Source organism: Camelus ferus, chromosome 21 (genome assembly GCF_009834535.1).
Source record: "Camelus ferus isolate YT-003-E chromosome 21, BCGSAC_Cfer_1.0, whole genome shotgun sequence".
Classification (NCBI taxonomy): Eukaryota; Metazoa; Chordata; class Mammalia; order Artiodactyla; family Camelidae; genus Camelus; species Camelus ferus.
Genome location: NC_045716.1, coordinates 22,521,637 through 22,547,231, shown reverse-complemented (window position 1 = coordinate 22,547,231; position 25,595 = coordinate 22,521,637). Strand labels below are relative to the sequence as shown.

The window sequence follows — 25,595 nt, the reverse complement described above, 5'->3', positions numbered from 1 at the left end:
ACTCTGATATTTTGGTTTGTTTGGCCTCACAGTGCATCGAACGCAATGTAACAAAGTGACATCAGAGACATGAAGTGAGCTAATGCTGTTGAAAACATGGTGCTGATAGATTTGCTCAACACAGGGTTGCACAAGCCTTCAGTTTGTAAACATCGCAGCCTCCGTGAAGCACAGGAAATTGATGTGCAATAATACAAGGTGTGTCTGTACCGGTACAGCGATTAACAGCCGCTCCAGAATTCAACCTGGGCTGCAGTCTGGGCTTCCACTTCCTCTGCAACTGACTCAGTGTCTTTATCTGAAAAAACGAGGCTCCCACCTGGCTCACTGAGTTGGGGATTTAAGAGAGATCATGTAACACGAAAAGCATCTGCGGAGGAGCACACCTGATGTGTGGCAAGACTATCCTCATTACTTACACCTTGGCTTTTTACAGGGTCAGAATCCAACACTCAGCTACCCAAACCCTGGCCTCTTATTAACCTGTGTTCAACCTGAATTCTGAAAACCGCTGCTCAATTGCTCTGGGGATGGGGGCGGGGGGTGGGTAGTGAGTATTTCCCAATGCAAACTTCCTTTCCTGTCAACACAGATGGGAAAAACAACAGGCACTGGTACCACCTGGTGGCAATGTGTATAAATGTTCAATGGAAATTAAGAATTTGATACTGAAAGACTCAAAGCTACAGCCTTCTTCTAGAACCTCCAATGAATTTATCTGTGCATTTCTAAATAGTTCCAATGGTAGTTCTCAGCCATGGCTGGGTGTCAAAATCATCAAGTAGAGGTTTAAAAAAAAGTAGATTTCAAGCTTCACAACAGACGACAGCATCAAATCCCGCGGATGGGATGTGGGCATCTGTACGAGAAACAAAGAAGGGCAAAAACAGAAGAGCAAAGCCACACTCCCATGCCTAGTCAGGGACAAGGGCAAATGAAACAGACACCTACTCAGGAAGAAAACTTCAGTGTGCTACTGTTTCATTTGAGAAGGAAAACACACAGGAGGGCTCTAAAAGTGAACTGAGGGGGAAGAATTAAGGACACTTAATTAAATGAAGGTTACTGCTGGTTATGTCCAATTATGGTTTACACATTTTGTCAACAGTGATTGCAAATGAAACTTCAGACCCACTCTGCTACAGCAGTGTTTTTCTATGAAGGGAGGTGATTCTCTAAACAAGAAACACTGGTTTTCTTGGAATAACGTTTATTTAAAAGTACATTTCAGAGTAAACGACCTTCAGGAGGCCATGCAGCTCATATCGGCTACTTCAATACATCCAGAAATTTTATGATCTCTTTCTGATTTATATACAATATAAATTACTAAAGCTCTACGGATAGGCACCTGCATTACAGTCTTCAGATATTTTCAAAAGTTAAACTGTGTATTAGATGATACTTAACATGTGAAAGCCCCCTGACAAAATGGTTAAGAACTGGACAAAACGAGATGCCTGTCTCAGTGATCTGTTGCCAGCATGGATATTCATTAAAACAATTTCAAATTCTAAAGGACATGATCCAGCCATAGTGCGGGGACTTCAGGATGATGGTTGTGATAGGCTGCAAACCACCCTTTCCACAGGAAAGGGCAGATTTCAAGATGGCAACTGCTGTGTCATCATTTTCCCAACTAAGGACTGTATCAGAAATCCTTTAGAAAACCCTGCCCTAAATGTGCTTTGTTTTCCCACTGCAGTTTTCTATTTCTCCATTAGATGGCAGTAACACACCATTGTTTTCTTTCTCCGAGGTCAGAAATTAAGGAGGGTAAATCAAGGTCCACTGCAGGCCAAGTTTCTCTAAGTCCAAGTTAATGGGGTACAAAAATTAGAGACGACAACAACGAGGAGTGATTCTAAAAAGGCCAAAATAGTGTAGGTTATGAAAAATAAGAAAGAGACAAGTTAATGAATGAGAGGCATCTGTGAGAAAGTATTGAAGGAAGAGAAGGGAAATGAACAAGACTTGTTTTTATCCCTCTGACACTTAAGGAAAAATGAGGCATTAACCTTTGACTGAAAAAAGACATTTTAATAGAATAGAAAGGCTACTCTCATTTAAAAAGCAACTGAAGAGTATCTCGAATGCTCAGTTGTGCTTCTGAATTAAGTACTGAGATTTAATAACATAGTTAAATGACCCAATTGATACAGGAGGACTGTTTTCCCACCTGTCTCTAACTTCTGGCTGTCCCTATGGATTATCTTCCCACCTCCGCATCCTGCCGCAGAGGCCAGCGAATAACAACTCCGCAAAGCACGGATACTTTAAAGAATAAAGCTTCTTTTTATACATGTTTCTTAAGAAAGTACTTTGGATAACTAAAAACCACTTCTGTCCCCAACAGAGTAGGCATATTAATATTTACCTTTTTGTACATATATTAATGTTTCTCCATTATTTCATTCCTACTTATTTAAATACACAAACTCCAATGGTTGAAATCCAGCCTAATAGAAACAGCAACGGTAGCAAAGTAAAGAGAAATGTTCTTTCCCCCTCTGTTCTTATTGGTCTGAAATGAACCAACTAAATGAACACCTTGTAACCTGGAGTAGAGCATGGTGTCTTTTTTAAAAAGGGGAAAGAACAGATGCAGGAAACTCTATGGATGCTAAGATTCAAGGCAAACGAGTACAAATTTGTGAGAAGACATTATTCTCTCCAGAAAGGATCAAAAACCATACTGAGACACAGAATGAACTCAAAAGAATGAAGGCCACAGGAAAATACTTGTATCAAGACAAACTGACAAAAAGCCCCAGCGTTCAGAGCTCAGAGAGGAGACATGTCACAGGGCTTCAGATCAGCTGGCCCTGGAGGCTTAACAAGGAAGCCATTAGGGACACCCTGCTGGGCCTAATTGTTTTCAGAACATATGGTACTTTGTGCCACCACCCAGCTGTGAATTCCTTGGCCTTTGTCAGCTTGTGTCACAACCTTAGGAAGAAAATAGTAGCTTACCTCCCCCTTCTCATTGACTGTATTTCTTCTTACAACCTTCCGCACAATTGTGAAGGAACTGGACTATATATAAACTTCCCATCTCCACTTTTAATTACATAAAGAAAATAGCATGACTGTCACAGAAAAACAGTATAGAGAAAGCACAATACTGAGCACAGAAAAGAAGCTCAATAAATACTTAATGTATCACGTCTGCTTTCAAAGTGTTGTTTCATTATACACTCATCCCAGTTGCTGGGCATGGGCCAAACATCATTTAGTGCACAGAGAAAAATTTTTACGAAGCTTTCAGCATTTATTAAAATTAGGATAACTGCTCTATTTCCTTTGTAGATTAAGTTTAACTAAAAAATAAGGTTTCATTTCTAGAATGTTGAACTAAAAATAAGTTTAACACAATGAATTATCTGTATATAGAAGATAATAAATATTCGTCAAATGGAATTGGGCCTATGGATGCTAAAATAAAAAAAAATCTCGTACTAAAGATAGAGGACATAAACCAATGCATTAAAAAATTCTATCAGTACTTAAAAAAAATATTCTTTATTGATAAAAATCATTGAGATCCAGTGAGAAAAAGCTCCTATCTGAATTTTTAAAATCAAAGATCGCACAACCTTTTGGCTACAATCTTAACAGAATAAAGAAGTGAATATTTACTAATCTCTAAATCATAATAGTGAAATGATAACTAGAAGGATATGTTTTCCTAAAAATTAACCCAATCAACATTTTTTAGTGTGTATTTAATAGAAGCTACAAAAGTTAACTTTTCGCTGATGGCAATCAGCACACTTGCATCTGGACCAGTTTTAAGAACCAAATTACAAAACCCAGAACACAGCAACATCTGCTCAGCTGTAATTACAGAGTCCCTCACTGTCTCCTCTTCTCACAGTATGCCATTCCCATGTGGTTTCTTTCACAGTAAGTACATTGGCTATATAAGTTCACGATAAATCATAAAGATAACAATACTCTGAATATTATTTTAATATCCGTAAGCAGTACTAGTTAGAGAAAACCTGTCTTTTAAAATATTTTTATATAGTGTGAACCAGTCTGCTCTGTACAGCAAGTTTGCAGGTTTTAGAAACCCAGTTCAGACAATCATTTTAGAGTTACATACATATATATATATATATTTTAAATTACTCTAAAAATACAAAGCAAATCTAATTTTAGGGGCAAAACATTTAAATGGTTTCATAACAACTAAAATGCACAAAGACGAATCAAAAGATATCAGAAGTTCTGTATAATGATCCAATAAAACAGTTGTTGAGCTTTGTAAATTTTCAGATTTTTAAAAAAATCAGAAATGAAATCTTTGTTGCATCCTTTATTCTGTAATTCAGAATTACAGTAATGATGCCAATGTTTAATTTTATTGGTGATTCTTAAATCAGGGGCATCTTCCTTCCTATTTACGCTTGCATTACTGATTTGCTTCAAAATGATGAGAAAGTCCACAGAGATTGAGAAAACACAAACTTTCTTAGAAGGCTGATCAACAAAATAATCCTTTTGCCAAACCCTAAAGTTGTGAATTTTCATGGACTCCAGAGCTGAACTAGGACACTCGAGAGAAAGACCGCTTTCTCCAGAGTGCCCACTATTCATTTACTTAGTTTTCCACCGTTCATTCTTCTCCCCAATAAAGGGTCCTATATTACATTACCATCATTTTTTGTTGCCTTACATAAAGTCCAAGTGCATTTTAGTTGGTTTGTTGGGAGATCAGGTATTCCAGGGAACAACTAGCACATTTTTGGAGAACCTTAATATTCTTGGACTCCTGACTTACCTTTCCTGAGGGTCACACCCCAAATAGAACACCTTACTCCAGAAAGTGGAGGCAACTGGCAAATTATGGTTTCTTGTAGAACCACTTAGCAAGGGGAAAAGGGACAGGTCAGTAACCACTTGTCGTGGAATGGATTCAAGGCCAAAGACTTTATGACTTCTAAGTGAAGACTCTCACTTCCTCCCAGATACTATGACGCAGTCCAGCCTTGTCCCCTGAGATGCCAGCTGGGTGCCTGCTGATGCTCTCCCTCGGTGTGAGAAGCCCCACCGGACTTTTGATGACTGCACCTTAGTGCAGCTTGCTGTGCACAGGGTAGAGCAAGGTCATGTGTTCTGCCCCTTTGAAAGGCAACTTCTCATTGGAATAATAGTGTACCACTTCGGGGATGCTGTCAAAGACGGCGCTCGTCTGATTCAGGGTGTACTTGTTGTCTTTGGTCTGAGCCACTATGATGTGGACACATCCCTGACTAGTCCTGGAAGAAAACCAAAATTGAGGACAAGACATGAATGAGTGAGCAGAGGGATCACTCCCCACTGGAAAGAATCCCAGCCAGACTCACAGGCGAACGGGTCCCCTCCATTCCTGGAGTCGTCATATACAAACAGAAGTGCATTCAGCACTCCAGCCGAGCTCTCAGAAGCTCTGCAGGCCTCCGCTAAACGTGTGACATCCTTGGGTTGTTTATCCTTAGTACATACAAGCCATCAGGCACTGGGCCGAAAAGAAAAATAAAAGCCCAGGCCCTCCTGCGCCTCAAATTGCCAAACGAGTGCTTAAATCCAAGTGTGAGGGCACTAGGGGGAGGTTTAAACTCGCCCTCTTTGCCATGGCTAAAAGGACATGTGTAAGGCTTCCTCCTCCTTTCCTCCAAAGAACACATTAAGAATAATAATAATAATAAAACGGTTTCCTCCCCCCACCCCCAATCTGGAAACACTGTTCCTGGTGGTGTGTAATGACAGCTGGCACCAAAGGCTCACAGATCTAACCCACGAGCACCAGTTTCAGGAACACAGCAAAGCTATTCCTGGTATTGTGTATCTGGTGGCCTATCCCGTTTTCTGAGCCATGTTGCTCCCCCCCCCCCCCCCCGAAACCTCTTTTCCCCTCCAGTCTGATTGTTTCAGCTGCAGGGGCTCCGCTTCCTCAGGAAGGAAATGCTGTTAGGGCTCTTGACAATGATCCTCCAATTTAGCACCGCTGAACTCGCAGAGCAACGAGAATTTCCATGACACCAGCTCCCCCGGGCCTACCAGGCCGAAGTGAATGTTCTGTGTACAGCCAGACAGGGGAGTCACTGCAAGGCAGCACGTCCTTCTTTGCCAGGAGAAACTGGTACCAAAATCGCAGTTGGCATTTTGACAATCAAGGGATCTGATTTATTAAAGTCCCAAACACTAGGGGATAAAGGAATGACTGAATTATCCTGTTAGAAATTATTCTTTTCATCAGGATCTATTTCTCTGCTGAGAGCTACTTTAGATTAGGTAATGTAAGGCAGGAACTGAGTAACGTACAATGTGAGTGAAATAGGATTCTCTCCATTGTAAGAGATTTGGGGCCATTTACCCAATACCAATTTTGCATCCTAATCAGAGCATGTCATATTCCGCTGTCCAAGCAAATGCATCTTCTTTTTCTGGCAATACACACCCCTGTGAACCACCTTCCAAGTCTATCCATTTTGCCTAGTCATCTACCCACGAGAGGAAAGGCTGCATCCACACAGGGAGAGCTCCTGGGCTTCAATACTCACTTCAGTGCAATGGAGTACCTACTGGTCCCTGACTCGCTGTTTCGAACCAGGTACCCAGCTTCTTTGCAGGGTTGTAGTCGACTTTCAGCCTCAGCACGGGTGATGGCACCATGATACCAACTGAAAAATGGGGCGGGGGGAGATACCACGAGCATCAAGATCCCAATCCAGACAGGGGCCTCATTCCATGAAGCATTATTTGAAATGAACTTCTGGTGCCTAGACTAGATCCTGCTTCCCATTCAGAACAGACAAAATGAGCTGCGGGTAATCCTGGATCACTGAACCTATCAATCATCCAAGAGGGAGTTAATGGGGCTAGTGTCATTTTAAAAGTTTTCACTCTATGGCAGGGGAATGGAATTTAAAATCAGGTTCTTGGGATGCAGTGCACTTTCCACTCTGCACAAACGCACTGGGCTTTGACAATGGGTTTTCACTAATAAGCCCCACCCAGACAAGTATTTATGCCCCAAAAGAATGATGTGAAATCACGTGTGCCCCCACCAAGGCTCTCAACAAGCTCCCAGCCATTGTGTGCTACAGGTGTCCGTGGAGGAGACTCACGGCTGCTTCTCCAGTGGCAGGGCTGGGTCCACTCTTTCCCCTTCGCTGTGGTCAGAGAGGGCTGGCTTCAAGATCTTCTGGGTCCAGCTCTTCTGTCGATGGTGCTGCCTCACTGTCTCCTCCTTGATGGAAGGTCGCTCAGAGCCTTCAAACTGAACTGGAAGGAAGCCTCCATTTAACATCAGAGGCCACAGAGATGACCCAGGTAAACGTCAAAGGAAAAACCCTGTCTGCCTCATCTTAGGGTAGAAGCTTTCCCCCTCTTTCATCTGAGCTAAAATGTACTGCCAGAGGCCCTGGGATGGCTGAGTTCCTGCTGTCTCTGACCTCTGAGCATACTGCTGGCATCCACATGGCGCCACTTTTTCTGCATGATATGCATTTGTGTCGAATAGTTTTAGACTAGGAGGGGAAACCACTTTAATATATTTCAGTATGTATTTAAAAAAAATTCGTATTAGTATATTTAAAGATTAAACATGTTACAGGTAATGATTCCTTGCAAGAGTGTATATCATTCTAGGAAGCCAAATGAACACTTTCCACTATGAAATAATTAAAAGAAAAATCAACTCAGAAACAGAAAGAAACTACTAGAAATGCCTTATAAACGCTATGACGTCTCACATGTATGCCGGACAGGAGACAGCGATAAAATGAGCAACACCAGCACAAGAGCAGGTGCTCAACAGAGATTCGTGGAAAGCAAGCTTAAAATAAAACAAAAATGGACTCGAATGTTTGCTATCAAATATATTACCCTCTCTGTTCACTCTTTATATTGACTATACCTTTAATCAGAAATATGGCTTTACTGTTAACGAGTGAAAAGACATCCCTAACTTTTTAAATCAAAGGCAAAAGAAATTTAGGTGGTGAGCCAAGCAGAAAACCTATGTCCTGGGAGAAGCAGGAGGGAGAACTGCCTTTAATATCTATCGACAACCTACTTATCAACTTCCTCTTAAGTTATTAAAAAAAATTCACAGTTGAAGAATGGATTTCTTTAGGAGGATTTTCGACAGAAAAGAAAACGCTAGCTTCCTCCAGTTTTTCAACCACCTCTACCTGTAATCCATTTGACTCACTGTTGCCATTTTATACAGGGATTTTAACAGGTTTGAGCAGCAGCACCGAAAGAGAGTTAGAAAAAGCTGCTCCCAATTTGATAGCTTCGGTGGTGATTAGGTAAGTTTTTTCAATAGCTACTCAAGGCATTTCCACAACAGTCTCACATGGCGAAGATACAGGAAAATAAAGATGCTCGGAAGGATACAAGACACATGCAACATAAAGGGGTCTGCTTCAGTACTGGGCTTCCAACCATAGCCAAATTTCATTTCCCCATACCCAGTTCCTGGAAAAGAAACTTGCAGCTGAGGAAGCTGCAGGAAAGCCCGCGTGGGCGGAGCTCCAGCAGGGGAGCAGAAAGCCGGCAGCGGCCCGCGGCCCGGCCCTCACCTGACAGCGCCCGCACGATCTGCTCCTTCTTCCACTCCCAGGGCTGCTCGTACTCGGCCGCCGGCCTCTCGTCGTCCTCGGGCAGCCGGCTGTGGCCGTCCGGGGGCCGCGCCTTCCGCTCCGGCCCCTCGGCCCGCGGGCCCCCGTCCGCCGCCGCCGGCTCGTAGGGCGTGTCGTACAGCTGCGGAGGCTTCCCCAGGAGGTCCTTGGAGCTCCGTCTCTTGGCCAGCGTCTCGGGTTTCAGGCCGTTCTCCCCGGGCTCACAGGGGCTGTCGAGCAGCTGAAGAGCCTTCAGGGGATCTTTGGAACCTCGTCGTCTGATTTCTGAAACACACACGCCATACCCAACACCTTGAAAGAAAAGGTGCCACGCAAGCCCGGTGATGAGCCGCGTTACCGCTTCACCCCCCTCGTCTGGTCCGTGTGGCAGAGAACGCCTGGATGGTTCCCCACTGGGCTGCTGACTCGGCGGCTGCAGCAAGGGACCAGACAGTGGGATCGAGTCCAACGACTAGGGGTCACATCCCAAGACAGCTGTGGCTCCGGGGCCACGTGCTGTTTGTGCGAAGAGGCCTCGGGCAGCCTACTGCGCAGCTCTGAGACTGGCTCACCTTCAGAGTTCCTACATCTTGTTGGGAAGTTGAGAGCCAAGTATTTTAATAAAATTGGACTGAGTGTTTACTGTATTCAAGCACTGGGCCACATACACTGAGGGAAGATATTTATGTGCATTAGACAGAGTTCTTGACTTACAGGTGCCTTCAACACGGAGGCACATTCCCAATACTAACAGGCTAACAACTGAAGAATAAATAGAAGTAAAGCAGAAGTTATTGGGAAAATAACGAAAATAATATCTCAAGAGGTAATATTTAGCAATTGAGTACTATACATTAAGCATTTTTAAAAGCGCATTGGTATTTCACAACCATCCTATGAGATGGGTACTATTATTTCCCCATATTACAGAAGAGAAAACTGAAGCACAAAAAGCTTAAGGAAATTGCCCAAACCAGTAAGTGCAAACCCTGGATTCAAAAGCAGGAAGTCGGGTTCTCGAAGCCATGCGCTTAACCACTAAACTTGGACTGACTCCAAGTGGAAGAGAAATGGAAGATGCATTGACTTTGACAGACAAGGTCATTTCCAGTGGAGGAAGCTGCATGAGTGAAGATATGAAAGTGGGAACCAGAAAGGGCTTGTTCCCAGCAGAGGGAGCTGAGAGAGAAGTCCAAAGGCCAGAAGGCCAGGAGGGGAGATAGGTAGTGGGAGAAGAAGCTGCAAAAGTAGGCAGGACAGACATCAAAGTGCCCAAGTTTGGAAAGCAAGGATAAAAAGTTTAGATTGTTCTGGGGTAGAGCTCAGTGGCAGAGCGTATGCTTAGCATGCATGAGGTCCTGGGTTCAATCCCCAGTGCCTCCATTAAAACAAAATTGAACACCAATAGCAGATGACTGGAGAAAGAAGTTGTGGGGTGCGCGCGCGCGCGCGCACACACACACACACACACAAACACAATGGAATATTACTCGGCCATAAAAAGAATAAAATAATGCCATTTGCCACAACATAGATGGGCCTGGAGACTGTCATTCTAAGTGAAGTGTGCAACAAAGAGAAAGAAAAATACCATACGATATCACTTATGTGGAATCAAAAAAAAAAAAATGACACAAATGAACTTATTTCCAAAACAGAAACAGACTTGGGATTTGCAGATACTAACTACTATGTACAGAATAGATAAACAATAAGGTCCTACTGTATAGCACAGGGAACTATATTCAATACCTTGTATGAGCCTATAATGAAAAAGAATATAAAAAGGAATATATGTGTATGTAACTGAACTACTGTGCTTTACACCAGAACACAACATTGTAAACTGACTGTACTTCAATAAAAAAAAGTTTAGATTGTTTTGTAAGCAATGGAGAACCACTATGCATTTTTTAACAGGTAATAATTATATTTGTGTTTTGTTGGACGATAACTTCAACACAGTATACAGGATAGAATAAACGTATGGCATGAACTGAGGCATAGAAATGGATGCAAAAAACCTGACGCAAATCAACCAGCCACCAGCTATCCAGCCAGCCAGCCACACTGGAAACTGGGACCGAAGCAGCAGAGTCTAGGGACTGACCCTCTTCGGGTCTGGAGGCTTTGGCACATAGAGTTAGAGACTAGAGTCTGGACAACCAGAGCTGGTGACAGAGGCCAACAGAAGCACCATGTTATGGTTCCAGTAAATGCCCACGAGGAGGCCTTCAATCTGTCCACCTGGTCACAGCGAAGGAGGACCTTTCTAAATGCAGACATCTCATCTCATCACTTAACACCCCATAAGCTCTCAACTGTCCACTTACAAAGTACAAGGTGCTCACCATGGCATGGGATGCCTTCTGTGACCACATCACTGCCTCCCTCTCCAGTTTCCTCTCTCAACACCACCCAATTCCTATCTCCCCTGAAATTCAATTCTTTGTTCCAGCCAAACGGAACTTCTTTAGTTCCCTGTGCACTTCACTGTCTTGTGCGCATCAGTGTCCCGGTGACCTTCCAGTCCTTTTTAGTCTAACTTAGCATCGCCCCCTCTCTCCTGTCCACCTTCTCCTCCAATGCCCCACTTCCCTAGGTGCCACCACTTTGCCAACCCACTCTCACTTGCACTTCTCTCACTGTATGGATTTATTTGTTGAGGTGTATTTCCAGTTTGGTGGAGACCACCAGCGCAGGGACCACTATGTCTTGTTTGTCTTTGTGAGACACACAGTTGTGCTAAATAATGGTTGGATGGATGGACAGATGGGAAGAGACAGGGAGGGGAAGGAGCTGTAGAACTCCTCCAGGCAGGTGACAATATGGATCTGGAGCTCAGCAGAGAGAAGGTGGTCAGTGGTACACATACATCAAGGAGTTTCTCACAAATGGATCACTGTCAGCGCTGTGAGGATGAAAGCAGTCACCAGCGAGAAGGAGGCTGACTGACAAGGAAAGAGGATCAAAGGCAAAATCTGGGACTTCTTCACTTAAGGGTGGACAGAAGATGAGGTGCCACCAAAAAAGACTGAGAAGGAGCGCTCAGGTAAGGAGAAAGAGGATCAGAAGACTTACAGTGCTGTAGAAACAAAGGAGAGCGAGATTTTCCACAGGTAACTTACAATGGGCATGGTGACACTCTATAGAGAATTGTCACTGACTCAATAAGACTCTTATAACAAGAAAAGGACAACAAATGAAACATCCTAGGGAAAAGTTATTAAGATCAGGACACTAAATTCAAAAGGGCAAAATTTATTTATGGGGTGAGGTTATTAACTCTGTTGGATAGAGGCCCCTGCCTGCGGCTGGCTCCAGTCCTATGAAACTGCAGTTCTAGCCCCATGGTATCACCTGGGGACTGCTGTCTGGGTTGCATCACCAGTGGTCCTGATTTAATTGATGTGCGGTACAGCCTGGGAGTCAGAGTTGTAAAAGCACCCCGTGCCCAGGTGATTCTACTAAGATGCCAAACCTGAGAAGCACTTCCACACCTCCCGGACCCCCATGGTCCGCATCTTGGTTCCTCCTGCTCTCCAGAGCTAACCCTGCCACTGCTAGCCCCAGCCCCAGCCCAAGGAGAAGGGTTCTCCTGGTATCCAAAACCTGCGCATCAGAATGTGAGAGCTGGAAGGGTCATTCCCCAGCCCCAGGAGGAAGGTGCCTGGGGTTGTTTGAGGTCTCCTGCAGCTCCGGTCCAAGCCTCTTGACTTTCAACCGGCAGCTTTTTTTCTTCATTGCTTATTCTAGATGGAGTTATGGAAAACAAGAAACAAAAACACACTCTGCTCTTGGTTCAATTAAGATAAGGCTGGAATTTTTTTTAAAAAAGAACTTTTCTACACAACCAAGAAAAAGGAAAGATAAAATACAAAGGAATTCAAAGGACAAATTTAGAATTTTAAAGTTTCTGATCAAAACCTAAGTTTACCCTCAGTTTAGACTGGCACAGGCTGGGGAAACCTTTCCCAAGGTCTTCGCCTCAATTCTGTCCCAGTTGGACTAAACAGAAAAAGAACTGGTTCCAACTTTTAAGATAAGAGTCCTGCTCACAGGAAATTTCACTGCATTTGTGTTAAAACAACGCACAGTGATTAGAGTCTTGAGTACTTACTACACCTGTAGTTGAGTTTTTACTTTGAGATGAGGTCCTTGTACACCTTCCATTTTAGATGAATCTGTGCACACTTAGAGCTCTGGGAAAAACACTGGAAAGCACACAGTTGAGAACATTCCTTCCCAGGATGGTCCTGGGATTGGGCGAAATCTGCAAAGTATCATCGCCTTTTTAAACAACGTTTAATTAGGGGAAAAAAAGGGCTTGAGTGCAGGGCCTGTCCACCCCTTCAAGGGGAGTAACCTTCAGTCCATTCCAGCACCTGGCTGCCCCCAACCTGAGGCGCCATAGAAACAGAAACAATCGTGGGGCTGCAAGCCGACCCTTCCTGCAGGGAGAATAGCCCTTGACGTGCAGAGCTGGCTCCGAGAGGAAACGAGCCTGAGAAGGAGGAAATGGCCAGAGGAAGCTACGCCCTGGCTCTGCCGATAGAGGCCATTTACCACCGCAGACAACAGAATGCAGCCAACGGGCTGCAGATAAACACCCATCTGCACCAAGGGCTGAACCCAGGGCTGACCTGCACCAGTTCAGATGTGCCCCTGGTTGCCGTGAAACATAACATGGGCCGAAAATTTTCCCTTCCCAAGTCGCAACTCTAGCTGGACACAATTATGCCATTTATGTTTAAAACCATGAGCAGGAGACTAAGATTTTCTTTTACCAAATTAATTGCAGTTAGCAATTAATAGTCCCCTCTGCTTATCCAGAATTCTCTTTGAAGATGGAATTCTCTCTCCAGGGTGTCTAAACAACAGAGCTATTTCTGCATCTGCGTGTACTAGGTGTGTTAGCCCTGCGTCTCAGTGAAGCCTCATCCCAATGCAGCGAAAGACATGTTAGCCCATTTTCACAGGTGAATAGACTGAGCCCATGCCTTCTCTATCATATCCTACTTTATGTCTCAAATTTCTATCTCATGTAGAAATTACAATTTTTATAATGTACTTTTCCCCTTAATCCATTTCATGTTTTCAAATCATCAAACTTACGGCCTTGTAAAGCTCTATCTTCCTCTTAGAATCAGAAATAGGGTTGTTAGGTAACTTTTTTACTCACATCTTTTATCGATGCTCAAGCTTTTGATTTAAAATTAGGATTCGGTGAGGTGATCTGGCAACTTGGCACCTAGTAAACACTCAAACTTGCTTGACACCAGCTGCACAAGGAGTTTTCATGCCGAATGCTGGCTGTCTTAGGGAACTTCTAAAGCCCCTCCCAATGCTAAAGTTTTGATTTGGTGGCTAAAACTCATCATGCTAAATTAAGTAGACTGTTTCTGCTAATTACTTCGGTAAAACGTTCCTGCTAATTAAGCAGGACAACAGAGAGGTTTAAACTAATATTGCCTTGTATTCATAGTCATATCTTTTTATGAACAATCCTGTGAATAAATCTAAGTGAGAATTTATTCATAAATTTATAAATCCTTAGCTTTTAAAAGTTCAGAGCAAAGTTTTGGGCACGGGGGAATCCAGGGAGCCTGGGCACCACAGTTATTTGGCCATAGGAAAGTAAAAAATGTCTCAATTTCTGTTCCTTCCTCTGTTCCCTGAGGCGGATGGTGATTCTCATTCTCTACTTTATGGCACTCAGCACACTTTCCAGTCACATATTTTCTGCTCTGTTGGTATTAGATCTGTTTGTCCCTTGGGTTGTGAGGTCCCCAAGGACATGGGTCTTGTGTGTCTTGTTCCCTGTAGGCCCAGAGCCCAGCACAGGGCCTAGCACATGGCAGAGAAATGGCTAAGAAATGTTTGTTGGGTGTCACAAAATAATGCCGGGGATAGTGTTTTATACACCTAAGATATTGTTGCAATCAGGCATGTTAGTCCCACTTTACAGGTATGAAGAAGGCAGTACAGAGTTTGGGTGCTGCACAGTTAAATCATATTCACCAGTTCCCTCTCCATCTCCTGCAGAAATGCTGAAACAAACAAAAATCCCTAACATTTTTCAAAAAAAATGAGACATTTCTGAACTTGGACTTGACAACCAAATGCACAAGGAGCAAACTGAACAAGGAAAAGCTCTAAGAAGAAGAAAACAACCCCCCCCCAAACAACCTAGCAGCGAATCTTTTATTTCCAGCTTCTGACAAACTCACTTCCTGTTATTCTGTCCAGCTGCATAACCTGTGCATAGAAGATGTATATCCTCTACGTTGATTGAGCAGGTGCTTTGTGATATATATTTTAAATGAAGAACTTTAAAAAATTCACCAATATAATATTTTTAGAAGACCCAGGGGAAAAAAGCTAGTAATTTATAAAGGGTAGTAATTTAAATTTTTTATTTTAATAAATAATAAATTTGAATTTATTCCCAATGGAATACATTAATTTTTGTATTCCTAAATAAATTTATTCACAGGAACTATTGAAAACAGTCTAGAACTTAATAAATGCTCAAATATTAAATGCTTGCCACTACTAATTTACATATATTTCATATTGGAAACTTTTGACTTTTAAATACAACTTTCCTTGTGAGTCTGAGGAAAGATGCCTGACCTGTGTGCACAGTTTAAAGTGCTCCTGCATACATGACTCCAAACATGTCCTGATGCGACTTGCTGCAGGAAGCCACCACCCAACCTGGAGTGGGGCGATCTGGGTTCTAATTTCTGCTCTGTCTCTTCAAGTCTTGTGAGCATAGGGAAGTCAAAATCTCTTTGATGTTGTTTTTTCATCCTGTAACAAGGGGAGCATATTGGAGTCCCCTAGTTTACAGTTTTGGGGGGACTATGGGAAAAATAAAAAAGATTCATTTTCAAAGAGCACAGCACTTCCCCTATGATCAGTTTGGCTCCACAAAATACCCAGCTGGGTTAAACCACTTATTCCATTTAAAGAGAAAGAGGAATAACAACCAAAGGACAAAGAGAGGTGACTCAAAGCCTTTCCAATAAGTGTTATTATTATTTTTAGAAAAATCTTTTCCCTCAGTTTTATGTAAAAGAAAATCTTTCCCCCTATTCCTTTCAAGCCTCCAATATATTTTTTAAAATTCTGACTGAGTTCATTTCCACTTCCTTTCATTCACGGATTTCATTAGAGGTCACAGTCCGGTGACCTTCAGGGTCACAGCCTGGCCAGGGTACACCCTCCCCAAATGCGACGCCTTATCTCTGTCAGCAGAGAGCAGGAAACAGAGCAGCGCTTTCCTGCTGCAGCTCCGTCTCATTCTGAAGCCTGTCTTGACCCTTCCAGGCTGCTGCCGTTACCCCCCTGCTCAACTCTTCCGAGACTGTGCTTACAGAGCCTGAGCTTGACCGCTTTTCACTCCGTTTTTCAGCAGAAGAGACGAAGTCTTTAATGTGTGACCAATTATTCCTTTCCCAGGCATGAAACCTACGACATTCAAACAAGGCTCCCTTGAGTCAGCACTTAAGAAACTGCATTTTTCATTATGGATTAAAGAATGTTTTAAGAAAAATTAAGTGAATAAGTAACTCACTCTGTAGTTCACAAATAAATCTAAATAATTATGTTACTTTTAAGTATTGTCTACACAGACTTAAGAGAATGATGAATGAAAGGGAAAAGTCTGACAACAAAAAATGACTGGGTGATTGATCAACTCACAGGTTGGAATTATTCTGACCTGAAAAGTTACAGGATTAGTCGACTTTTGGTCTTAGGAGGTTTGCCTTGAATGGCTTGGCTCATGCCAGTGATTAGTAATCATTCCTTAGTAATTACATTTTTTACTCCAATGCTGTAGCGCTTGTTGAGAAGTCAATCTTGTATAATACAGAGCATCACGTCATGTCTGCATCTTTTAACAACTTAAAATCCTTTAAGTATGTGTTAGTCCCTTGGTACAGATATATGACTACATTTATGGATGTTAAAGCTTTGAAAGTGGCCAAAAAGTGTATATTGTACAAGTGAAGATCGCATTCTCAGCAGATCTACAAACCACAAGTGTCATGTTGCATGGACTTAGAAAGACCCCTACAAATTCTAAAACTGAAGGCCAAAAAACCATAATGGAGGTTAACTTGATATTTTGACCTTAGTTTTGGGTCTGGTTTCTGCTTCTTCCAGTCAGCAAGATCTGATACAGTCGCTTTGCCCTCTTCCCCAAACACACACCGGTGACTACTGGCTACTACATTCCAAGTGAGTGTACGGTTTCAGTCTGAATAAAGCAGCTCCCGATTACACACCTGTTATCATCTGCTGTGCATCATAGGGCTCCATGTAACCGTCGTTCTCGCCTACTCTCTCTGCATCCCTTTGACCTTTTGTCCGTTTAGCATCGTAAGGATCAGCATAGTCTTCTAAAATGATGACCTGTGAAAGAACCAGAGAGGGGAGTGGCTAAGGTTTATCATATACTAGAGTGACAGCTGTATCAAAATGTCTACTAAAACTCCACAGACCGGAAAAGAGGTCAAAATTTCCAACCAGTTCCCAAGAGCTTTTGCATTTGAGCATGTTATTATTCACCCAGTTGGACAAACATCTGGTTGATTTTGGTAGTATAATTGATTGGCAACAGTCCATCTGAACTCATCTGCTTATCCCCAAGTTTCTTTTCAACTCCCTCTCTCTCCCCAAGCAATAAAGCATTTGCTGGTTAAAATGTGGCAGGGGTGGATGGTGGGGGTTGGATGGGGAGAGGGGAGGATGTCTATAGCTTGAGAGCATAAAAAAAATGAACTGGTCTACCACCTTTCCCATGATTTTGTTTGGTTTTGTTTTGTTTAAAATGCCAATCAGTTGAGCAATATAGCCATGGTAAGCCAGCCCATCACCTGGAGGTACTTAACATCCGCCAGCACTGGCTAGGCACTGAGAGGGAATCAAAATAAGACCAAGACATGCTTCTCGTCCTCAAGGAATCTGTAACAATTCTACAGAGACAGGCTTCATAATAAGAAGCCTTAGAAATAGGTCAGAACTAAATAGTATTGTGGGACTTTTAGGTTCAGTAATTCATAGGCAGACTGATTCTCAGAGCCTATGATCAGACAGAGTTTTGATCTATATTTGTGTCAGAAAGCATCTGTCCCTCCAAAAATAAGAGTGCCTGGGAAGGTGGTGTGAGTGCAACAGTTCTGTTCTGCAGCGGCTGGGGGACGATGTGTGAGGTCAGGGAGCCGGAGCCTGACAGGCACTTCTCAGGGAGGAAGAATTTTATGGGGATTTTATGGGGAAAAAAAGATACATCCATTTTTCTTTTGCTTCTTTTTGGGGGGTAGGTAATTAGGTTTATTTATTTACTTATTTATTTTAATGGAGGTACTGGGGATTGAACCTGGGACCTTGTGCATGCTAAGCATGCGCTCTGCCATTGAGCTATACCCTCTTCCAAAAAGAAATATTCATTTTTAAAAAGCACAGCACTTTCCCCATTACCAGTATGGCTCCACAAATAAACAGGTGAGATAGTATAAACTACTTATTCTGGTTAAAGAAAGGAATAAAAACCAAAGGTAAAAAAAAATAAGAGAAAACAAACTTAAGGTTACCAAAGGGGAAAGCAGGTTGGGAAGAAGGGAGTTAGGGATTAGCAGATATACACGACTCTATGTAAAACAGATAAACAAGATCCTACTGTGCAGAACAGGGAACTATATTTGATGTCTTGTAATAAACTATAATGGAAAAGAATCTGAAAAAAGAATATATGTATGTATAACTGAATCACTGCTGTACACCAGAAACTAACACAACATAGTAAATCAATTATACTTCAATTAAAAAAAAAACCCCAAAGGTGAATACAACGAAGGGAGGAAGCCCCAGGTCTTGCTATAATCTCTGATTACATTCTCCAAAGAGTTCATGGAGCTGGCAAAAAAATCCAGATAAACAGAGAGAAGTGAGGAGGAGGGGACAGCCTGGATGAGAGTCCTCTGCCTGGGAGTAGATGGTCTGAGTAACCTCAGACATCCAGAAGCGAGGACCATGAAAATAACGCGGCAATCACTGCAGAGGGCTGTGATCACCCCTCACTCCAGTCTTCTTGCCGTGCATGTATACTGCAACCCCAGGGTACAGCGAGGGACACGAAGCATGACACTCGTGCTTGGCTGCAAGATGCTTACGATCTAGTCAAATAGAGAGACCACTGACTAATATCTAGACAATCTGGCCATCTTTCCAGGGCTTCCCCCCACCCAGTGCCTGGCATGGGGTAGGCAAGCTGTAAACATCCGTGTAAAGAATAAATGGGGAATGAACCAAAGTGCTCAATGTAGACACATAGGGCATGTGCTACTGGCTCCTGACTGCATCCAGGTGGGCAGCATGTTTGAAGCCCGGACAAGGGAAAATCAAACTTCTCACAACAGGGGTGTGATCATCTGGGCTGGAGTCTGAATGCTCAGTTTGAGCTCTTCTCTCTTTTCACACAGAAGAGTGGAATTAAAAACAAACAAAACCTCAACTCATCTTTGTAAGAATGGAGTGGGCCTGTTCACTCCTCTTAACTGTCTCACATTGGACAGCACCCAGAACACCTCCAGTGTGTGAGAAGCAGGAAGCACCTTCTCCCCTGATCTGTAATTTCCTTCAGGGCACTTCCTTGTCCTATTCTGTATCCTCCACAGCCCTGAGAGCCCTGTGTCCCTTATCCTATATGGCTACTGCACAGCAACTGTTCATGGGATGAATGAAAGGGCTGTAATCTTGGGGTGCTGGTAAAGTGCTGAGAAACCCTTTACTGGGTGGCACTGCAAAGAATGATGGAGCTTCCAAATTAGCGAGAAGCGGGGAGGTGGCCAACCCATTCCCTGGAGCTTTGGAACCCAGACTTTTCATACAACTCACAGGTATCATTCCTTATCCTTAAGAAGGAGAAAAGTTACACATAAGCCTAGCTTTGCAATTCCCCTGGGTTTCTAAATTAAAGCAAACCACATCCATAAGGGGGTCAAATTTAACAAAGTACCCCGTGTCTCATTCAATTACTCAATCTAAATTGATAATAAAATTTCATGGAAAGTACCTTTCTGCTAAGTGCACCATCGTTAGAATGAGGATTTCTCAAGTTTAATCTTGAAAATCTAATGATTTTAAATGGTCACTTAAAAGTCATCAAATGTTAGAGCCGGCAAATACACTCTCACCTTCTCTGAGGTATAAAGTTCCCTGGAGTTTAGCAGGTTCACGACGCTCCCTTCCCACTGCCCTGCCTCAGCAGGGGGAGGTGGTCCAGGGACGTCGCATTCTTACCGTGTCCTGCTGCTTACTAATCCTGCCCTTGTCCAGTTCGGGGCCCAGGGAGGAAGGGGAAGAGGACGCAGAGGAAGAGCTGCTGGAGCTGCCGCTGCTGCTGCTGCTGGGGTAGCCGCTCTTCCCGTTCTTCTCCTGCGTGTCCACCTTGATGAGCCTGTTGATGTAGGTGCTGCAGCCTGAGCTCTTGGCCGCGCCCCGGTGGGGCTCGTCCTCGGTGGCCCGGGAGTTCTTGCGGCCCTTGCCCGCGGCGGCCTGAATCAGACCCTGCAGGCTGTCCCGGGACAACCTGCTGTCCTTGGGGGGGCCGACACCGGCCCGGCCGCTCCCCAGCTCGGCCGCCGAGTTCTTGCGGCCCTTGCCCGAGCCAGGCCCCGCGCCGCCCGCCTCCGAGTTCTTGCGCAGTTTACCGCCGCCCCCGCCGCCGGGCTTGGCCCGCTCCGACACGGTCTTCAGGTTCAGGGGGAACTCCTTGAACCACTTGGCCGCCATGAGGGGGGCCCGGCCGGTGCGGCTCAGGAGCGTCGTGGCCGCGGAGCAGGCGAGCGAGGAGGCCCAGCCTAGACACGGAGAGGCGCCAGGGGCCGGGGGCCACTGCATTCCCCGGGGCTGGGGCGCTGGAGGCCGCGGCGAGGCCCCGCGACGGCTGCTCCGCGGGTCCTGGGCCGGCCGTCGCCCACGCCCCACAGGGTGGGGCCCCTACGGCCCTGGGTGGGGGGCTCGGGGCGCCGAGCGGGCGGGCGCGGGCCGCCGCTCCGGACACGGACGGCGACAGGCACGACGAACTGGGGCCCCGCCCGGGCTCGTCTTCAGCGCCTGCACCGCCGGGGGCTCCGCGGCTCTCCGGAGGCGGCGGGCGCCGGGGGCTTCCCCTGCTTTTTCCTCCCGAAGTGGGAGAGGCCGGGCCCACGGAAGCCCTGGGACAGACCTGCCCACACTCCCGGGGACCAGAGGGGACGGAGCGGAGGCGGCGGGAGTGTCCCTAGCGCTGCGACGGACGGTGGGCCGCCAGCGGCCCACCCCCTCTGCGAGCGCCTCCCCTCCCAGGCTGGCGCCTCCCCGCCCGCTACCTCCCGCCCAGATCCGGGGGCGCCAGGGTCAACGCCTCTGCATTGGAGAGTCCTGGGGTGCATGTTCGGGGGAAAGGAGCAGCAGCTCTTCGTACTAACTAGTTGCGCCCGCGTGCTAAGAGCCCCCCACTTTTTGCACAAGCAGCTCCCCATCTTTCTGGAGCGGTTCTCGGCCGGGCGCTGCCTTCAAACGCAGCCCGAGTGCGCCACGTGCACCTCCTGAGCCAGGAAGGAAGCTCCTCCGCTCCAAAAGGAGCCAGGCGCACGCCCCGGTCACTCTCTCCACTCACTCTGCAAGCATATTTTGGGGCAGTGTGTGTGTGTGTGTTTGGGGGAGCGCCTACTAAAAGCTGGCGCTCGCGCCGTATCCCGTGCAGCTATGGTCGGCCGGAGCACCGCCGTTGTCGCGCAGTAAGCACCCAGCTGTTCCCGCCGGGCCCAGGCCGCAGCCGCCCGGGGATTGGCTGCGGAGGAGCGGCTCCGCCCCGCGCCCCGCGGATCTCGGAGGAGGCGGGGCACGTAGGGAGAAGGCGCGAAGGCTCGGCGTCTGACTGCAGGTAGGACGCGCCTGGCTCGGGGAGAGGTACGGCTTCTTGGTTACACGCCTTGGGCTGCAGGGCGGGCAGTGGAGGGGACCTGGGCGTTGGGAGGCGTTAGTGGAAACTGCACCCCTCATTTCCACTCCCGGGTGGCGGGGCGCGCTGCTACGCCCAGAACTTGTCGCTTGTTCTTTCCTGGTGAGTCTGCAGAATGTTTCAGTGGAGATGGTGGGTGGGAGTGGACAGCAGAGACTGAATCTCTGCAGGTGGGAGCATTTTGTGCAGAACCGTGGGGCACTACGTTAAAAGACGCCCGTGCCGTCTTACTCCTTTTCGAAGCAATTAAAGACACTTTTTAGCTTAAAAATCTAAACGTGCTGTTGAGGCTCACACAATATGTTCCAAATCCAATACAAGCCGTGGGGACTGAATGATCCTGGTCACTCATTGGCTTGGTGTGAGCGTTGTTTTTTGAGGTGGAATAGCAAAAGAAATGCTTACACCAGCCATTCTTGAAAATGTATCTTGACTTAAAAAAAAAAAGCCCTTTATTGAGATAAAATTTGCATACCATAAAATTCATGAGTTTTAAGTATACAATTCAAGGATATTTAGTATACTTAAAGTACAGCCATCACCACAATCTAATTTTAGAATATTTCCATGTTTAGAACGTATGGGGAGCCAAAAGGAAACTTTGTTGGCAGTTACTTCTCGTTCCCCTTCCCTGCTTCCCAACCCTAGGCAGCCACTCATCTATTTTGTCAGTACAGATTTGACTGTTCTGGACTTTTCATGTAAGTAGAAACATATTGTGTGTCTGGCTTTTTCTGTTAGTGTCGTGTTTTTGAAATTCGTCCATGTTGTGGCATTTATCAATACTTAAGTCCTTTTATATTGCCAGATAATATTCCATTCACAGCATTTAATTTAATCCACTCATCCATCAGTTGGTGGTCGTTTGGATGTTTCTCTTTTGGATATTCTGAACAATGTTGCTGTGAATATTTGTGAACAAGTCTTTGTGTGACTATCAGTTTTAGTTTAGTTGAGTAGATACCCAGGAGTGGAACTGCTGAGTCATAGGAAATTATCTGTTTAACTTTTTGAGAAACTTCCACGCTGTACCAATTTACATTCCCACTAGCAATAATGTGGCTTTGAGTTCAATTTCCCTAATAACTAAGGATGTTGAGCATCTTTTCATGTGCTTATTGGACATTTGTTCGTTTTTGGAGAAAAATCTGTCAGGTGGTTTGTCCACTTTTTAATGGGTTTACTTGTCTTTTTATTATTGATGAGTTGTAAGAGTCCTTTATATATTCTTTGTCTTTTTAAAAACACAAATAAGATACTTTTCCAGACCAGGCAATAGTGGAAGCTCTTGGCTTTGGTGTCGCATGGTCTGAAATGAAAAAACAGACTTTTCCATTTATGAGCATAAATTAAGTGGTCTTGGACAAAATACCAGGTTATGGTCTCTGAGCCTCCAGGATTTCATCTGTACAACGGGGTAATAATGCCTAGTTGTGAAGAGTTTCTACGAGGATTAAATGAGCATTAGATGTTCAGTATAGCACGTGGTAGGCCCTTAATGGCATCTTTGAAAATTTTGTGCTGGGCCTTTGCTTGGGAGGTGTGGGTGCCTGCCCTCTTCCAGAAGCTCATAGACTTTTCCAGGGATTACCAGGAAATTGGGAAATAACACCCATAGCCTGACTATGCCTGTAAATCTTTGTTTTTATTCATAATACCTCACTCTTTTAATTATCTTAACCACTTCGAGTTCTAGTTAAATTTAGTTGCAGCTAAAGCTGTTTCCGCCTACAGCTGGGAACAATTTAGAGGAAAGAGTTACTACTTTTAAATTTTAACGTTTTAATTTGTGTTTCTCCTACAGTAAAGAAAAAAAAAACTTCTTTGAAATGACTTTGACAGCCTCCTTATTGGTAGGAAAAGAACCAAGGCTTTGGAGTCACAGACCTGAATTACCTTAGTATCTTTTGTAATTTTAACAAATCATCTGATGCCTTTGAGCTTTGACTTTCTCATCTGTAAAGTGGGACAGTAATACCCTGCAGGATCATAGGAAAGCATTCCTGAAATCTATAAAAGTGAACACAGTGGTTGTCATTTATCAAGCTCTTAATTCGTGGCAGGTGCTGTAAGTGTTGTATCGCAGGTCACTCTCGTAATCTATGGCTTGGGCTTTTTGATTCCCATTTAACAGGTAAAGCATACTCAAAGTCTTTGACAAGTAAAAGAAGCTCAGAGTCCCTGGGCTGGACTCAGCTGCATCTGCCTAATTCCAGAGGCCCCGTTCTGTCCCTAGGCAGCCAGGTTTTAAAGTTACTCGTGGCACCTGTGTTAGTTTTCTCTTTGCTGCTGTAACAGATCACCACTTGTTTAGTGGCTTAAACAACACAGCCTACAATTCTGGAGGTCAGAAGCCTGACACATGCCTCACTGGGCTAAAATCAAGTTGTTAGCAGGGCTGTGTTCTTTCTGGAGGCTTGCGAGAGAATTGTTTTCTTGCCTTTTCCAGCTTCTGGAGGCCGCCTGTGTTCTCTGGTCCCCTTCCTCGTCTTTCAAAGCCAGCAACCAATGGTGGCCCAGTTCTCATGTTGCATTGCTTTAATCTTGCCTCTGTTGGCACATCTCTTTACCTGACTCTCTTCTATGCCTCCCTCTTCCACTTTAAAGGAGTCCTGTGGTGACATTAGGCCCACACGGATAATCTCTATGTTATAGTCAGCTGATCAGCAGCTTTAATTCCCCCTTGCCATGTAACCAAACATATTCGTAGGTGTGATATTGTGATTTATAAAAAGAAATAATACATTTGGTCTTTGGTTTCTGGCACAGAGCTCCTGAAACCGTTGAAATTTCAAGTGCCTGAGAGAAGTAAGGGTGTCTTTTGTTATGTTAATAAGTTGGCTTTTGGAAAGCCCCTGGGTAACCTAAGGATGGGGGCTGGCCGATTAGAGGAGCTTTCAGTTCCGTCCCCCACACCCCCACCTCTGGGGAGGGAAGAAGGGCTGGAGGTTGAGCCAGTCGCTGATGGCCAATGATTTAATCAAGCATGCCTCTGCAATGAAGCCTCCATAAAACCCCAAAAGCACAGATTCTGAGAGCTTCCAGGTTGGTGATAGAGACCTGGGGAGCATGGAAGCCCCGCACTCTTTCCTTATACTTTGCCCTGTGCGTCTCTTCCATCTGGCTGTTCCTGAGTTATATCCCTTTTAAATAAATGGCAATCTAGTAGGGAAAATATGTCTCCTGAGGTGTGAGCCACTCTAGCAAACTGATGGCACACCCAAGGAGGGGCTCTGGGAACTTCCAGTCTATGATGGGTCTGTCAGAAACACAAATGACAACCTGGGCCTGCAGGCAACTGGTGTCTGAAGTTGGGGTGGGCTGGGGAGAGTCCTGCGGGACTGAGCCCTTAACCTGTGGAATCTGATGCTGTCTCTGGGTAGTGTCAGAATTGTAGAGCAACCAGCTGGTGTCTGGAGCATTGCTTGGTGATGTAGAAAAACTGCCCCCTCCCTTTGCTCACAGTAGAATTGGTGACCAGAACCCTTAGTAGGTTCCGGGGATCAGGATATGGACCACTTTGTGCGGGGGAGCAAAGGGGATTATTCTGCCTGCCGCAGTACCTAGTTAGAACTGCAATGGTGGATGGTCCCAGCGTTCCTTTAACTGTGGCTCGTTGGCTTTGCAGGAGATCCTGTTGGAAAGAAACTGCAGCATGTAAGTTGCTTCCTTTTGCTGATAAACAAGCCCTCCCTCCACCCTGCCGCCTGCTCTTCCTCTTGCTCCTGCCTCACCTTGCCCAGAGCTTAGGAGTCACCCCCCAGCATTCCTTGTGTGTTGATTCTAACCCTAAGTGTGCTTTAACAATTAGCAAATAAAAAGGTCCAGTGGAGGGCTTCCTGGCTTGGAACCTGAGTCTGGAAGGAGGAAGGGAAACCCTCCATCAGGAGAGGGTGTGGAGGCTTATGCAGGACCCTGCTTCTTATGCCCAAACTCCTTTTATTGGAGTTTGGCCTTGGGAG

At 45.0% G+C, this 25,595-nt stretch overlaps 2 protein-coding genes across 3 annotated transcripts in view; one reads left to right on the top strand and one right to left on the bottom strand.

Annotated features, from left to right (window-relative positions):
- Nucleotides 1-1,193: 1,193 nt before the first annotated feature.
- Nucleotides 1,194-21,224, bottom strand: SHE (Src homology 2 domain containing E). Of its 2 annotated transcripts, none has more exons than XM_032464156.1 (6): nt 19,929-21,224; nt 16,913-17,039; nt 8,577-8,900; nt 7,116-7,284; nt 6,549-6,668; nt 1,194-5,264 (listed from the first exon to the last, which is right to left on the bottom strand). In XM_032464156.1, exons 1-6 carry the CDS (start codon nt 20,526-20,528, stop codon nt 5,078-5,080), a joined length of 1,527 nt encoding a protein of 508 aa, XP_032320047.1. In that variant the 5' UTR covers nt 20,529-21,224; the 3' UTR covers nt 1,194-5,077. The 2 variants fall into 2 exon arrangements, with proteins under 2 accessions (XP_032320047.1, XP_032320048.1); XM_032464157.1 differs by having other exon boundaries at nt 7,116-7,272; nt 19,929-20,984.
- The window catches only part of TDRD10 (tudor domain containing 10), a 41,036-nt gene continuing 35,413 nt past the window's right edge, over nt 19,973-25,595 (top strand). The window contains exons 1-3 of the mRNA XM_032464158.1: nt 19,973-20,093; nt 21,376-21,555; nt 25,262-25,290. Coding sequence (XP_032320049.1) covers nt 20,080-20,093; nt 21,376-21,555; nt 25,262-25,290 — 223 coding nt within the window. The 5' untranslated portion in view covers nt 19,973-20,079. The remainder of the gene's footprint in view (nt 20,094-21,375; nt 21,556-25,261; nt 25,291-25,595) is intronic.